Raw genomic sequence first — 17,441 nt, 5'->3', positions numbered from 1 at the left:
AAGCTTGGCAACAACATCCTTGGTTGTAGAGGAGAGAACCACATTAGAGAGTTATCATCTGGGTCCTGGGTCCCATGGTCTCCTGTTTTGATCACTGCCATTGGGGGATGGTGTCCTTATACCCCTCCTTATAACACCTCTACCTTTCTGTTTTCACATGTCTCTTTGCAACAAATTCTTCTAAAACAACTTCAGGGGAGCCACAGAGCACCTCCTCTGACCACACTGCAGGGCTGATCTCACTGTCCCCCAGTGACATTGAGAAAGGCAGGGGGTGTTCCTTTTGCACTGCTCAGCCAGGCCAGCCAAACTAGGACAGAGAGGACACAAAGAGTTCCCTGGCTCACCCTGGGGCACTCAGCCTCCCCCTTTGTCAACTGAGTCCTAAAATCACCATTCACAGCCTTTCATGTCTGGAAAGTCCAGTCCTTCCTCCCAGGAATTTCATGATCATGGGGCCTACCTGGCCAATTAAAAAAGCTTTCCAGGGGCTGGAGAGATGGCTTAGCGGTTAAGCGCTTGCCTGTGAAGCCTAAGGACCCCAGTTCGAGGCTCGGTTCCCCAGGTCCCACGTTAGCCAGATGCACAAGGGGGCGCACGCATCTGGAGTTCGTTTGCAGAGGCTAGAAGCCCTGGCGCGCCCATTCTCTCTCTCTCCCTTTATCTGTCTTTCTCTCTGTGTCTGTTACTCTCAAATAAATAAATAAATAATTGGGAAAAAAAATCTTTCCAGGACTGGGTAAGGGCCTTCCTTACCCCACAAACCTATATACTGCATAGTGTGTTCTTGGCTGACCCAATACCACTGTGCTATTGACAGAATCAACACTTGTCTAAATTCCTACTATTTCTCTACCTACTGCTTTGGGGGTTCTGTGATCACAGGCATCCCCGCCCCCCTTCCACCCATCCCTTTCCAGTGAGAATACTGCATGAAAGGCTAGTTTCCTACATATCCCCTTGGGGATACTCTGAATATTCAGGTTGCTGTGACAATGCTCCAATGGGCCCACTCCTCTTCTCTTTCCATATCTGACCACATGCATGGCCTTTGCAAATCCCACTCCCATTCCACTTGGAAAAAAAAGAGAGAGAGAGAGAAACCTCCCTCTGTGTGTTCAGTGTCACAGCTTAATGTAGCAGGCACACTTGGTGAGGTGGGAACAATAGGAGCTTTTGTGTGCACTGTGACAGTTTCTGATGAGTGCCATGGGCTTCCTGTCCTAGGCTTAGACACCCCAAAACAGGATGGTCAGGCTCTGCTGGTCAATTTTGTCAAGGCTGGAACTGACTGTGGAAAACTCCACATGCAGCAGGTTATTCCAAGCAAAGATTGGTTCCCAATTCCTAGCCAGTAGTGTCACCATAGTTCCCAGAGACCCTATCAAAGCCAACTTATGAGCCTATTTCCCAGAGTACCTTGCTCACCTGTATCTCACATGCAGCCTGCAGATGGAAGATCTTGTAAAATGCTTCCTCTACGGTGTCACCTAAAGCAACAATGCCATGATTTCTTAGCACCAGGATCTGTGGTGGAGGAAAAGGCCAAATAAACCTTCAAAACTTTACTCCTGAGAGGGTTTATTTTTATAGTTATTTATTTATTTTTGCATCTAAGTCAACTTCCATATCCAAGCTCAGAACTCCCTCCCTCAACTCTGGTTGATTTCTTTGGGCAATGGGTTTTCAGGCCTCAGAGAACTCAGAAGTCTGAAAAACTGGTACATGTGCACTATGTGATTGAAATTGTTTGATGCCTAATACAAGTATCTAACCTCAAAACCAACCTTTTGACCATGATTTAGTTGACTTTGGGATCAGAACCCAGTGCTATAGGAGGAGGGTGCACAGAAGCAAGTGATCATATCACCCCATTGGACCTCAGGTTTCACTCCAGAACATCAGGGAGGTCCTGCCAGCTCCAAGACCCCACAGTTGTGTGACTATGTGACAGAAGCCATGTGGCCTTCCAGCTTAATTTTCTTTTTTCAGTATTTTAAAAATATCTGCAATATGTAAATATTCTCCAAAGACACATGCCACTGTTGTGGTGCCATCTTTTGTATGTTCTGTCAATTTGGTATGTGTGTAGTATGTGGTCTACATGTGTACTGTGGTGTATGTATGTGTGCAAATGCATGCATCCCATGGCATACATGCAGAGAGGCCTTATTTTTATTTTTTGTTTTTCTCAAGGTAAAGTCTCAATCTAATCCAGGCTGGGACTTACTTTGTAGTCCTAGGTTGGTCTCTAACTCATAGGGAGCCTCCTGTCTCTGCCTCTTGAGTGCTGGGATTAAAGGTGTGCAGTGGTCTTATTTCTTTGAGATGACATCTCTCACTAGCCCAGGAGTTTAGCAATTGTTCAGTTAGACTGGCTAACTAGCAATCCTCGTGTCTCTGCTCTGCTCAGTGCTTGGGTTCTAGGCATGCACGGCCATATCCAGCTTTTTATGTGGGTGTTAAGGATTGAACAAAGTCCTTATGCTTATACAGAAGGCTCTAAGGCCACATCAGAGTATCCTCCCAGAAGAACAAACAAACCTTGCAGGTGGGTCCAAGGCACTTCTGCAGGTTGATGCGATCAGCTTCCTGCTCCATTTCCCCATTGAAGTCATAGTAGGCCATGTCCCCTACCAGCAGGGAATTGTGAGAGACAGGCAGGAGGCCACACTTCATGGCAGACACCTGCAGGGAAACAATGGGAGTCTACCTCTGCCATCTCTTGTGAGAATAGGCCAGCCCTGTTCTGGAGCTGGGAAGTATAGGGAAGAAGACCTCTGAAAGCCCTCCACCCAGCTCTGCCTTCATGCTTGCCTCTAATGGCTTTCTGTCATGACTTCAGTGCTAGTACAGCAGTTAAGACTGCTGGAGAGAATGTACCCAAGGGAGTTCAGTTCAGGCCAGCTTTGCTCTTGCCCTGTGACTCTGGGGAGAGGAACGTTTGGCAGAGTTTCTTGAGATTTTTTCCCTTGGCTGGGTTGGTGAGCAGGGAGACAGGGTCTCATATAACCCAGGTTCACCTCAAACTCTTTATGTAACCAAGGATGACAAACTTCTAATCCTCCATACCCCTAGGGCTAGAATTATAGGTGTGTGACACCATGCCTGGCTTGGTATTGGACAATGAGCCTATGCATGCTAGGGAAGCATTCTAGTAACTGAGCTACCTCCCAGCTTTGAACCAGGTTGTGGTAAATAGGGTCCAGGACTCTTGTTTTGGGTTGGGAAACCCTTAGCCTTGGTTTCAATGCAGAAAATACCTGTCTTCTCACTAACAAGGAAGATCATTGTAAAGAACCATTCTATGACTGTGGAATAATATAATCACCAGGGACTAGGATTAAAATCCAAGTGAACATTGAAAATTATGAAAAAGTAGACAGGCTCAACTTCCACCAGTTTATTGTCCTAGAGCTGTATGGGGACAGGGCAGCCCATAGTCCAATAGAACTGACTCAGGTGAATTTTGGGAAGTGCAATGGCCTGTGTGAGTTCTCAGACTACAGGTGCAGTAGGGTGAGAGATGACTTGAATGAACATTCCCTGTATTTATCCTTTAATCAAGACCTTGGTAGATGAATAGACCTGGCTGGAGGCTCATAAGGTAGAAATTCTCCCTCTTCACTGTGGCCTGAATTTTAGATCTTTCCAGAACTATTTTTTTTGCCTGTATATTTGTATGTCTCTACCTTAACTCTCTTAGCTCACCAGTTCAGCCAGACTGGCTAACCAGAAAGCCCTAGGGACCCTCCTGTCTCTGCCTCCCCAGGGCTGGGATAACAAGTGTGTACCACCATACCTGGGCTTTTACATGGTTAACTAGGGATCCAAACTCAGGTCCTCATGCTTGGGTGACAAGCATCTTACTTACTAAGCCTCCTCCTCAACCCCTCTTTCAAGAACTTTTAAAATGATAAGACTGCTATGCCTCAGATCATATTCCCTCGGGAGGTTGCCTTAAGTCTGGCTGTCATGGGTAAGGAGGCACTAGGTGGTGCTCATGGGGCTGGCAGTTCCCACTCACCGCTGCAGTGGCTGGCGTATGCAGGTGGATGGCACACCTCACGTCAGGCCTGGCTGCATAGATGGCTGCATGCAGACCAAACCCTGTGGCGTCCACTGGGAAGCAGCTGCTGCCCTTGTCCACCACCTCCCCCAGGATATTCACCTTGATCTGGACCAGGGCAAAGGAGAAGAGACTCAGATTGATGGGGTGACAGGGCCCCACTTCCTCTTCCTGGACATGGGACCAGCATGTCTCCCTTATGTCTGCCTGCTCTAGATGTCAGGAGCAATGGCTGGGCTTGATGTTGGGAGACAGTGACCAGAAATCTCTACCCACAATGAGTACACAATCTTAAGGGGGTGATGGGTGGTGGTAATTCAGTGGGGAAAATGTGGTGGCAAGATTTCTCTGTGAATCATTTCAAGTCCAATAAAAATGCAGGTTCTGACTCATAGGGGAATCTATTTGTACAAATTTTCCAAGCGATATCCATGCTGTGATGCATGGACTTCATTCTGAGAGTCAATGATGGAATTATACAGAGGTAGCTAGTTGGAGCTTTTAATGCTAGCAGAATGAGAAGATCAGAAACCTTCCCAGAGGAAGACATGTCTAAGATGAGCCATTTCATCTTTAAAACATTTTAAAAGCATAAACAAAGGTAAAAAGAACAGTGTTTACCAATTGCCAAAGAGAAAGATAGTAAAGGACGAGTGGAGAGAGTACTAGTTGTGTGTTCTGCTTCTGACCAACAGAGGTTGACAGGTTCTATAGCTAAAAAGAAAAGATACACTTGTATGTGACTGTGTGTGTGGAAACAAAAGAGAACAGGAAGTGAAACTAGTGGTTGGCTGTGACGTTCCTCAGTCAACATAAACAATTTCACAGAATATCAACACCAGAGATCACTTTGTAACTCTCAGACTAGACAAATGACCCTCCTTAATCATGTCTAAGCATGGACAATGATGGACTCTCCCATATCCCTGCTCTCGAGGGGAACCTCTTTATCAGTGACAGGTAGGTGAAACCTGGCTGTGTGCTGCGATCCTAAATGAAAAGTAGAATGTCCCATCTTTGAGTTGTCCCTACATCTCCCTAGCATATACCACAAGGCCACACCTGGCCCCACAGCTCTCCCACCAAACCCAAATCACAAACTTACATCTTGAAACATCCTAACACCTCTCTGAGCACATACTCTGGTCTCCAGGAGGCATCCTTGCAGCCAACAGCTCACCTAACTTCTTGACTACAATTATTCCCTGCATACCAACAGCTAAGTCACAGTTTCTACAAATCAAAACAACCACAACCTTCATAAGTGCAGCACCCATGTCTATAACCTCAATCTGTAACACAGGAGAGTTAAACAGAACACCTACTGCCTTCACCCCATAAAACCCACATTCATGCATCCCAGCATCTCAGTTCCTCAGAGGAGCAGCTTGGTGAGAATGCCATCTCAGGGACCATTATATCTGACCTCATATATTCATTTCATCCTTGGATGTAGGATCTGCTGTCACTCAACAATCTCTACAGCGTAATATGACAGCCGCCAACCCATCTAGTATCCTTGCACAAACAATAACTACCTCTGAGGACAGTCCCAGAGGCACAGGCTTGATGTGCTATGTAAATTCAAAAATAAACCAAGTGTCAGGATATCCTTGGTGAGTGGGGTACAACCTATCTCATTTTTTGTTCTCTTCTTCCTCAGCCGTGTTCCCTCATGGATGCATGAGCTACACAGCCATACACAGCAGCCTGAGGTCTACCCACACCCCAGAGAATCTCTGGCTCATGACACCCAAACCTGTATCTTTAGGCCAGGTCTCTTCGGAATCTAAGATGACAACTGACTCTGCCTCTGGAACATCCCACCAATCTCACTCAACACCCACATCAGTTGATTATTGGGAGCAGTGAGCATGCAAGACCAGGGTTTCCTTCCCAGATCATGGCAATTGTCCTGGCATCAGTTGGCCTGCACACACAGTCAGGGGATCTGTGCACAGTGGAGATCTGATGGCATTGCTCACCTGCCTGTAACACTGTTATGGCTCTGCACACTCAGCAGAAAAAAAGCTAGTGCTGTACAAGGCCTCTGTGCCTCATGTTTTGTCCCTAATCCCTTCCAGGCCTCTGGGTATAGACAGAATACTGAGCCAGACTTGCTATTCATCTGTCCTCCCATGTGGCTTCAGTGCATGTTGAGTTCTAGCCAGACCTACACCTACACCCCCACCCTCAGCCAGCCGCCCAGAGTCTGCTTAGCCACTTGGCTCACAAGGACTTCTATACCTCATTCCCCTAGAAGCCTCTTTCCTCATCCTCCCACAGAACCCAGTGGTACAGGGCCCTTGCCCTGGATTCTCCAAGCTTCCTCTGGTTCCTCGTTCTCAGCGTGAATCTCTAACAACCTTGCCCATCTCACTAACCACAGACTACCAGGCCCTTAAAGGCAAAACCAGAGATGTCACTTCTCACTTGGCCATCATCTCCTTAATCACTTAACCCTTTATGGATACCAGTGAATTCTACTTACAGAGTGACCTTGGCTATCTTTGAGGTCATATCAGTTTTATGGTTTTTCCAGCCTGGACTTATATCTGAGGAACCCTGGACCTGCTGCTTGCCCTCACCTGGGCATATGACACAAAGGCCCATGTGTTTGAGACCTGTCTGCTTCACGACATTCCTTTCAGCTGCTTCTTTCCCCCACCCAGGAATATTTCCCAGTCTACATCATCTTCTAGATGTCTACTCCATCCCACCTGAAAGGCAGAGCATGGAAAGAGACCCAGGAGCAGTCTCTACCCCCACAGCAAAGCTTTGATGCTGGCTCCACTGTGTCTCCATCCAGGGAGTACTTCTCTGAACTTCTGTGGTCTAATCTCAGACTTGGGCCTCTGGGAGTGTGCCCAAGAGCTCCAGGCCCAACCGTCCTCCCTTCCTCTCTCCTGCTGGGATTAATGCCTGCACCTTGGTTACAACATACCTAAGACACCACTTTTTTCCATGTGTCTTCCCTGCTCTGGGTCAGGACAATAAAGGCTGATTTGAAGATGTTCCTAAAGGATCAGACGGGCACTGTCACCTTGGTAAGGATCAGCATTAAGATGCTGGACTATACTCACCAGACTGGATGCTGTGACCTCACTACAGGAAACCCCCTTTGGACTGATCAGGAAGTGGTCCTGCTCCTTGCTCACTCTCAACTGGAGGAAAGACACACATCCTCAGAGACACTTCCAAAGACTGTATCTGAATCCCTTCTTTCCCTGAATCATTGTACCCAAGGCTTCCTCCGGTGAGCCCTTTGCTCTCCCTCACCATTAGGAGAAGGAGAGGACCTGATCTTGATTTGGACTGTGGAAAAAGAGCTACAAGAAGAATCCCACAGTGCTTAAGAACAACCCTGGAGACAGGATCCAAGAGTTTCTGGTCAAAAGGAAAGGCCACTGGGAAGGTTATTTATTTTAGTGTCTTCAGTGGTTAGAGATCTTAGAAGAGTTCAGTGGATTAGGTCAAAGGACACCAACAGTGCCCTGACACACTAAGGGTTGGCAGTTCTCACTTGGGGTTTTGTGGGGTCCACAGGTAGTGTTCTCCTTACCGTGACATAGGTGTCGCTGAGCTGGGCCCAGCCGTAGAGGTCTAACAGTCGGTACACACTGCTGATCTTACACCTCATCAGCCGCTCCCCCTTGGCCAGATTCAGGGAGTCAGCAGTGTGGAGGTCATTGATGGGCGTCATCATGGAGAAGTCTGCAGAGACAGTGGGGACAGTGTGGTTCTCAGAGGTCAGGAGCTCACACCTGCTCTCCCAGTACTTGCTCTCCATCTCTTTAGATATCAGTGGCCCTACAACTGCAAGGAGACATCCTAGGTGAAGGAGCAATGGGCTCTTGCCCTTAAAGCAAGGGGTAAACCCTCATCTCATTTAAGGAAGAAGGGTGTGTCTTAGAAACAGGGCAGACAGAAAAACAATGTAGGAAGAAAACCCAACTTTTCCAAGTCATTTTTGAGACCTAAACCCCAAAAGCCATGGTTGGCTAAAGAGCATGAGGCCTCCAGCAAGGTACGTCTACTCCTTTCTGGACATACAGTCACTTGGTTAATGTGTTGGTTCTGGGAATTTGTGGACAGACAATAGGGACTTGGATATTGGCTAGGAAGGCTTAATTAATAGTCTTATCCGTAAAGTACCTTACAGATCTGGGTGCTAATGTCCAGTCTAACCTCTGAACCATGATGACCACTGCCTAAATGTCTCAGGAAAGCAGAGAAAAGCATCTGGGCACCAACACTTAGGCCATTCAGCATCTAGAAATAACTAGTCAATGAGAAAGGATTCTAGTTTCCTGGTCAAGACTTTCCTAGTATAGTACTCCCCATTACAGCTCCTCGGAACTTCAAATAGATTAAAATGGCCTTTGAGGGGCTGGGAGATGGCTCAGTTGGCAAAATGCTTACCTTCCAAGCACAAGGATCTGAGTTTGATCCCCAGAACCCATGCAAATGCTAATAAAAGAAATATGTATGTGCCAAATTTCATAGGATAAGGCTAAGCCTATATTCAGTAAGAAATATCCAGCTTAAGTGCCTTTATTGTTGAATTAAAATATGAAAAGGTTAAATTTTCTTTAGCTCTAGAAAAAAATGTAAAGACCAGAATAATACAAAAAGTTATGGATAATAATGAGTAAAGTATCAGGTATGGAGATGCTTGCCCATGTTTCCAGCACTCAGGAAGACTGATAGTTCCAGACTGGGCTACATAGCAAGACTCTGTCTCAAAAAGACAAGGATGGAGATGTGGCTTAGTGTGCTTGCCTAGCATGTCAAGATCCTGGGTTTGAGCCTCTGCACTGAAAAAAAGGTAAAAATCAGGAAAAACAGAACCAGTAAGTAAATTCATGAATTAGTATATGTGAGATACATGAATAAGTGAACATCTGAGGTAGTCAATCAGGAAATGACAACGTTGCAGCAAAAACAAGAATGGGCACACCTCATCACAGAACAGTCTAAATGATGAAAGTAATGTTTAAGTCACTTTAGCAACTTTGAAAAGATCTCCTGAAGTAGGTCACTTCACATGGAATAAATGACCAGAATATTCTGAAGCAGCAGCAAACTGATTCTGGATGAAACTGGAGATGAGGGAATGTCCAAAATCTCTACCTATGTTCTTGATGACTTTGCATGTGGGCTTCAGGTCTTATTTGAACTCTGTCAAAGCAAGGAGAAAGGCAGGGCTCACCCTATGAAGTCACAGCTTAGGTCAGTACTGCATAAAGACAGCCCCAAAAGTGAACCACTGGCCTTGCTTGTGAATACAGGTGTGAAAATTCTTTTTTTAAATATTTTGTTTTTATTTATTTATTTATTTGTCAGAGAAAAAGAGAGAGAGAAAGAATGAGAATGGGCACACCAGAGCCTCCAAGCCACTGCAAACAAACTACAGACACATGTGCCCTTTGTGCATCTGGCTAACATGGGTCCTGGAGAATCAAACCTGGTGCTTGGGCTTTGCAGGCAAATGCCTTAACCACTAAGCCATCCCTCCAGCCTGTGAAAATTCATAATAAAGTTCTAGCAAATCAAATCCAGAAGAGTATGTTTAATACAATGCATCAAGACCAAGAATTATTTATTACATAAATTTAAAGAAGAGCTCAATATTCAGAGATTTATTACTATAACTCATTATGGCAACTGTTCAAGGAAGGAAATGGAACTCATAGTCCAAATGGATTTTATAAGACTCAGCATCCATTTCTGAGAAAGACCCATAATGAACTAGGATAAAGAGCTATTTCTTGTAAAGGATAAAAAATAATTATCTCAAACTCTGTGGTAAAAGAATTTCCATTAAAGCCAGAAATAGGATGTTGCAGTTGCCTTCTCATTGCTGGCACAAACCACCACACCAAAAGCAGCTGATGAGAGGAAAGGATTTATTTTGTTTTATAATCTTGAAGGATAGCTTCATGGTAGCAGGAGAAAACATGGCATGAACAGAGGATGTATATCACCTTTGCCACAACAGGTGGAAATAGCAGCAAGAGATTAAGCCAACTAACAGTAGTAAACTGGGGATAATAAACCTCAAGATCCATCCCCAGCAATACATCTCCTCCATCAAGGCTCCACCTCCCAAGTTGCTATCTGCTGGGAACCAAGTATTCAAAACATATAAGTTTATGGGGGACACCTAATTCAAACCACCACACAGGACAAGGCTGATCACTAATCTATTATTAAACACTGTCCTCAAAGTTCCAGTGGATAATAGGAAACAACAACAAAACATAAATCAAAGGGTAAATGCTGGAAGGATGAAGGCAATATGACCATTTGCAGATTATTTGATTATCTGTATACAAAAACTCAAGAAAGAGACTGTGGAAATGGCTCAGCAATTAAAGGTTCTTATTTGCAAAGCCTGAAGGCCTGGATTGATTACCCAATACCCATGTAAAACCAGATGCGCAAAGTAGCGTATGCATCTGGAGTTCAGTTACAACAGCAGGTGGCTCTGATGCACCCATATTCATCCCCCCCCCTCTTTCTCTCTGCTTGCAAATAAATAATAAAAATATTTTTTAAACTCAAGAAAATGTTACTCAAAATAAGTTTGAACAAAAATTCATTTATGATAACGATGTTACATAAAGTTCTTTAAGGCATTGGTAGAAAGCGTATGAAAATAAGTACTAAGCTTTTCTGATGGATATTTAAAGAAGACTTCAGGGGCTGGAGAGATAACTTTTTGCAAAGCATGAGACCTGAATTTGATCTCCAGAATCCAAGTAAATGCTAGTTGTGTGGTGGGGTACACATATGATCTCAGTTCTGGGGAAGTGGAGATGGGTGAATTCCTGGGCTTCACAGTGTCCAGCTGTCAGGAAATAGGTAGGTTTCAAAAACAGGTGAAGGATAGCACCTGAAGCTGTTGTCCTCTGGCTTCCACACACACACTCATACATATGCACCCACATACATGAACACACATACACATGCCCCAAAAAGAAAAATAAACAGAAAGCATACCTTGTGTGAAAGGATTTAAAACTCACCCATGCAAATATTTTTAAAGCACCTTCCCCTCACCATGTTCCAGATGTTATTGTGGGATATATTCTAAAACCAAACACATAAATTTCCCCCAAGGAACTTATATTCAAATATAAAATTATAAAATTTCATTTCTTCTACCAAATCAATGTATTCATTTAATGCAGTTCCAATCAAAATCCCAAGAGGAGCTTTAAGAAATATTATTTATTTATTTTATTTGCAAGCAGATAGAGATAGGAGAGAGACAGACCTAACTGGATACACCAGGGGCCTCCAGCCACTGCAAACGAACTCCAGACTTTGTGCATCTGGCTGTGTGTGGGTGCTGGGGAATCCAACCTGGGTCTTTTGGCCTTGCTAACAAATGACTTAACTTTTAAACCATCTCTCCAGACCCCAAAAGGACTTTTTAAAAAGGCAGATGGGGATGGAATTTGACAAAATAATTCTAACACTGTAAAGAATAAGTTCATTCAAACAGTTAAGAAACACTGAATGACTAATGGTCTTTGTCCTGTCAGATGATAAGACATGGGGAAAGGTTTCTAGGTGTGTGGCCATGGGAAGAAGACACAAAGGAAAAGAGCAGTGGATTCTGTTACATACAAGTAATCCTACAAGAAAGAAATGAAAACAGAACAAAATTAAGAAGCAAAGGAGAAACGTGAAAAATTGCGTTAATTTAAAAACCGGGCCAGGGAGATGGCTCAGTTGGTAAAGCTTTTGCCATGCAAGTGTGAGACTCTGAGTCCAGATCCCCACATACATTAAATGCCAGATGGATGTGGAGGCCCACCTGTAATCCCAGTGCTATTGAGGCAGAGACAGGGGATCCCCAGGGCAAGACGGCTAGATAGACTAACCAAAATGGTGAGCTCTGGGTTTCGTCTCAATAAGTAAGGTAGAGAGCAACTGAGGAAGACACCTGATTGTCAACCTCCACATGCACAAGCACTCATACATGCATATGAATGTGCACTGCACACACATACCATAAACACATACCCAGGTTAAAAAAAAAAAAAGCTAAACTGGGCGTGGTGGCACGCGCTTTTAATCCCAGCACTCTATAGAGAGTGAGGTAGGTGGATCACTCTAAGTTTGAGGCCAGCCCAGGACTACAGAATTTCCAGGTAAGCCTGGGCTAGAGTGAGAACCTACCTCAGAAAAATGAAAACAACAACAAAAAAAGCTAGACATGGTCACATATGCCTATAACCCCATCACGAAGGGAAGAAAAGGAAGAGGCTCTCTGGTCAGCCAGTCTAGCCAAAACACAGCAGTTCTGGGTTGAGTAAAGGACCCTGTCTCAAAGAAATAAGGCAGAAGATTAATAGATGCCCTCTGGCCTTTGTACATGTGCACACATACATGCATACACCACACACACACACACACACAAAGTACATACTACATACATATACACACACAAAAAGCCTAATAATGACATGATTTAATAATATATATCCACTAAAAATTATAGTCCAAAACCATATTTTATCATGTAAAAAATTAGTTGATGCTATTAAAATTATATGTATGGTATGATCATATGCCTGCTTGCAATATGGTAAAAGGGCTGAAACAATATACAATAAAATATTACTAATTGTGACTTCTGGGGTTTTATTTAGATTATTTTCATTTATTTATTTGCGAGCGAGAGAAAGAGGCAGAGAGAGAGAGAATGGGCGTGTCAGGGCCTCCAGCCGCTGTAAATGAACTCCAGACGTGTGCACCCCCTTGTGCATCTGGCTCACGTGGGTCCTGGGGAGTCGGGCCTCAAACCGGGGTCCTCAGGTTTCACAGGCAAGCGCTTGACCACTAAGCCACCTCTCCAGCCCGACTTCTGGGTTTTGACAACATAGCAGAGTGGTCTTTGCTGCCCATTCCTGGATCCCAACCTCCCATTGTGAGTTATGTGGATAAAGAGCTCCTTGATGCCCAGGAAGGGAGCCTTACCTCCTCTTAGAGCTCATCTATAGCTTTAGTTTGGCATGTCTAGTGGCGTGACTTGCTGCTTCTCATCCCCTGAAGTCACCTCCACCCCTCCAACACTTGGCATCAGGGACAATTCTCTTGTGGGAATTTAATTCTGAAGGACATCAGAGGCAAAGCCAAGCATCTTCTGGCACAGGCCTGCTAATGCAACTGCTAGCATGCACTGTTGCCTGGCAACCAAGCTGCTTCTTGCCCTCCCTCCTCCCCTGCTCCTGGCTGCAGCCCAGACACCCACTTACTCATGGAAGATGTCGGGAAGACTGCATGGGAGGTGCTGGCCATGAAGTCCGCGATCTGCCGTAGTGCCCAGATGTTGGAGGAGTTGTTGCCTTTCTTTATCTGCTCCTGGATGAGGCCCTCCAATTCTTCTCTGAAAGACTGCGGCAGGCCATGGGCTGGTCCCCGGCTTCACACAGGAAGCTGAAGGCCCCACAGGTCCCCAGGGGCTGGTCCCTGAGCTTCCCACAGGGGTTGGGGGCATGCTGAGGGCCCTTCAGACCAGTTGCTGAATGCAAACTACTCTTGAGAACCCAGGCCTCCCCTGATCTGCACATGCTCAACACTGGCTAGTGTTGCTTCACCCTGCCATGCTAATAGTGGTACACAGAGATCGAACTATGGACTGCTCAATAAGGGAGCCCAGGCCAGCCCATAGGGACCCAGCTCCCCACCCTCCAGCCTCTCATGATGATTGCTGCAGGGAAGACTGGAAATGGGCTCAGAAGGGATTCGGGAGTGTTGTTTCGCTCCCAGAGCCAACCTGCAAGCTCACAGGGCCTTGGCCAGTGATGGAAGAGGAGTCAAGTACCTCCATGGCCAGCCCATCCTGCTCAGCAAGTCTTAGGTCCGTCCCCTCCAAAACAAGAGAACTACAGTATCTCATTCATGGGGAGTCTGCCCTGGCCACCCACTGGCCCCTCACCGGGCTCCGCAGGATCATGGTCACCCGCTTCTTCTGCTCCATCAGGTTGAAGTCCTGCCTCAGGTCTGCGGCTCGGTTGCGAAGGCGCAGGTACTCTGGGTCATCTTCAGAGAAGTGGTCAAAGTAGTGCTGGCCTGGCGCGGGCGGCGGGGAGGCCGCCTCAGGGACCCCATCCTCACTCATTTTCAGGCTAAGCCTACGATCTGCTCCTGGAACCCTGCAGAGAAGGGACAGGGTGAGCAATGGCTGACGCTCCCAGTAGGTGCCACGAATGTGAATGCAGGGGTAGCATGAAGTAGACTCACAGTGGGGTGTGGAGACCCAGGAAGGTGTAAGGGAACCAGTGTGGGGCAGGATGCTGGCAGCTTCCTGGGACCCTGCTCCATAGGTGGCGCTAATGCACTGCCAGGACGTGAGGAAAATAAGGGCCTGGCTTTACTGGTTACACTGGGGCAGTGGAAACATGACCTGCAAATCTTCTTGAGCCTTTCTGTGCTCCCTAAAGTATGGAAGCTATTTACTGAGAATCAGTACTTCATCTAAGAAGCAGACCACTACAGGCTGGAGCCTAGCTTTGCCTAGCATTCCTGGTGAACTGTGGGAAATAATTTGCTGGTACTTGAACTTGAACTTTGATCTGGCTTCTGGAACCATGGTGATTTTGGCTTTGTAAAAATGTATCTTAGTGCAACCTAATTCTTTAGTCCATGCTTAAAAAGTAGTATTGGATGTAGTATAATGACACTTAAGTGTGACAATGCCACGATGAAATCCATTTCTTTGTATTCTAATCTAAGATCTTAATTTAAAAGATACTATTCTGGAGGGCTGGGGAGATGGCTCACTCAGGAAAGCATTTTCCCCACAAGCATGAAGCCCTGAGTTTGGGTCCACAGTGCATACCTGCAATCACAGAGCTGGGAAGGTGGAGACAGGAGGATCTCTGGGGCTCACCAGCTAGGACAGACATGGTTTTTGGCCAGCACAGGCGGTACTGGACCTGGCCTCAGTAGTCCTCCCTCTCCCTCACAGAGCAGCTGCCCAGCCCCAGGATGTCTGTGGGGCAACTCACTCCCTGCTAAAGCATGGGAACTAGGTCTTCTAGGCCTAAAGAGAGGCCAACTTGATCTCAGCCACCATCCCAACTCTGAGCTAACCCACAGGGCTGTTTGGGGGTATTGTGGGATGCTCTGAAGTGATCCCTATGGCAATAGGAGCTCTGCTTTCTTTACCATTGGTCATGTGATTACATGGTGATTAGTGGCTAAAGGCACAGACCCTGGAACAAAAATCATCTGGGTTTGAGTCTCAGCTATGCCTCGTAATATAGTTTGGACCAGGGAATCTAACTGTCCTCAATTTTCCATGTATAGAATGGGGGATGTGATAAAATGGCTATGAAGGTTAGCAAGTTTGTATGTGTGAATAGGGCCTGTTACCCAGCAACCAGGATCAACTCTTTAGTCTTACCAGGTGTCACTGAGGGGCTAGAATGACCTTACATTATGTGACAAGTAATGAGAGACTATGGTTCAGCTATGAACAGGTACATGCTAATGACTGTAGTTATGTATTTTATTTCAAAAGCTAATTCAACCTTGAGTTATAGTAACAAATGAACATGTGTGGGTCCTCTACTTTAGGCATCCCATCCCATAACTGAATGGAATTATAAGGCAAGCAGTTGATAACACAGTTGGTAGCAGAGAATTAGTGACAGAACAGCAATTTCTAGTCATGATTTATGTTCACCCAGGCCCTCTCTATGACATGCGTGTTACTGCCTCATTTCTAGATAAAGAAACAGAGAGGTTAACTAACTTGCTCAAGGTCACCGACAACAGTGGATTCACTCAAAACATGCCTGACCCCAGATCCTCACTTCTCCACTTTATCTTACTGTCCCCAAACACTGGGGCCATCTTGTGGGATGGCTCAGGCTGGTTCATTCCCTGGAGTCCTGGGACCAGAACAAGGGAGACAGCAGGCTGCTACAGGCAGGCACTTTCCTGAGGGAGTGAAGAAGAAATTCCTCCAGCAGGAGCAGCTGCTAGAGGAAGGATAGGCAGCAGCCAGCCCACTCTGGGATGCTGCAGAGCCCCTTATTCTAAGGCTAGGACTGGGGCTAGGGAGGGCTGGCAACCTCTGAGGCTCTTCACATTCTATGTCACTCTCAAATCAGCAAGACGGGCAGCTTAGAGTTCAGAACAAAGACCCCACTGCTTAGAAACCCACCCTAGGTCTATGGACCAAACTATCAAGCGGAAGTCGTCCCCATGACTCCAAAACTACCAACTACTTACAGGTGGGGCTAGCCCAGGCCTATCCAGGCTCGGTCCTTTCAGCTCCCGGTCTCTGCTCTTAGAAGGGCCAGACACGTCTATACCTCATGCATCCAGGTAGAAACTAGGAAACAAACATACAAAACATTAGTGCAACTTTTCACTTGACTTATTTCATAGAGTGCTGGTATCCACTTAGAAAAGACCCAGAGATGAATGTTTATTAAGAACAAATTGAGTCTATAGATGGTAAGGATGGCTTTCTTACCTTTACAGTCAGGATCAAACTTCCTTTTATACCTCTTTGGGTTGTGCAATTGAGGAGAGGAGGAGGAGAAACTCCTGGAAGAGGAGTTGAAGGGAAAGGAAGAGTTAGATGAGAAGCTGAAGGAGAAGACTTGGAGGAGGAGCTGAAGGGGAGGAGTTAGACGAGGAATCACAGGAAGAGAAAGAGGAGTGGAGGAGTTACAGGAAGAGGACTGAGGAGGAGTTGGAGGAAGCAGCAGCATTGACAGAAGCTACTCTCTGATGGTAGCGGGAACAGAGTAAGAAGCTCCCCCAAGAACTAGGGGATGAGACCCCTGCCTGACATCCTGCCCCCAAATCACTTCACTAATAACATTTGAACTCAAAGACATCAGGGTGAGGGATTTGGGGATACAACTTAGAGAATACCACACACCCCAAGAAAGTGGGACAGTCTCAAATTCAAAACAATGTCACCTGCAGAGTAAAGAAATGGTTTGTCTTACAACTGAGTCATGTGTCAGAAGTCTTCCTAGGAGGGCAGAGTGTCAAGACCATACAGAGGAAGGAGAGTTACTCATGCAAACACCCAGGAATCAAGGACTTCACAAGATTAACCCTCAAGATATTTGTTTGTAAGTGGCAGCTGTCATTTTTGTATGCATAGCAGCTGTTCAGTACCAGGCCTGGCAGCATCCCTGGCCATCTCTTATGTGCCCACTCACAGCCATGGCTCAGACAGACCTCTGCCTTGGTCTGATCTGATGTCCAAAACTATTCCAGAAGACCCAACCCCTCAATAAGAGGAAAGGAAACTGGACATGGGGGTGTGGTATGCCTGAGGAAATCCAGGATGGCTATGTGGTCATTGAAGTACAACTCTCTTAGT

At 45.9% G+C, this 17,441-nt stretch overlaps 1 protein-coding gene across 1 annotated transcript in view; it reads right to left on the bottom strand.

Moving 5' to 3' along the window:
- The window catches only part of Add2 (adducin 2), a 104,020-nt gene that overhangs the window by 25,830 nt on the left and 60,749 nt on the right, over positions 1-17,441 (bottom strand). The window contains exons 2-9 of the mRNA XM_045151767.1: positions 16,328-16,430; positions 14,025-14,241; positions 13,342-13,480; positions 7,632-7,783; positions 7,153-7,233; positions 4,028-4,177; positions 2,545-2,688; positions 1,429-1,527 (exon numbers count right to left, since the gene is read on the bottom strand). Of these exons, the coding sequence (XP_045007702.1) occupies positions 1,429-1,527; positions 2,545-2,688; positions 4,028-4,177; positions 7,153-7,233; positions 7,632-7,783; positions 13,342-13,480; positions 14,025-14,207 (948 nt within the window). The 5' untranslated portion in view covers positions 14,208-14,241; positions 16,328-16,430. The remainder of the gene's footprint in view (positions 1-1,428; positions 1,528-2,544; positions 2,689-4,027; positions 4,178-7,152; positions 7,234-7,631; positions 7,784-13,341; positions 13,481-14,024; positions 14,242-16,327; positions 16,431-17,441) is intronic.

Source organism: Jaculus jaculus, chromosome 6, assembly GCF_020740685.1.
Source record: "Jaculus jaculus isolate mJacJac1 chromosome 6, mJacJac1.mat.Y.cur, whole genome shotgun sequence".
NCBI lineage: Eukaryota > Metazoa > Chordata > Mammalia > Rodentia > Dipodidae > Jaculus > Jaculus jaculus.
The sequence above is the reverse complement of the archived record's forward strand: the minus strand, read 5'-3'. Positions and strand labels throughout refer to the sequence as shown.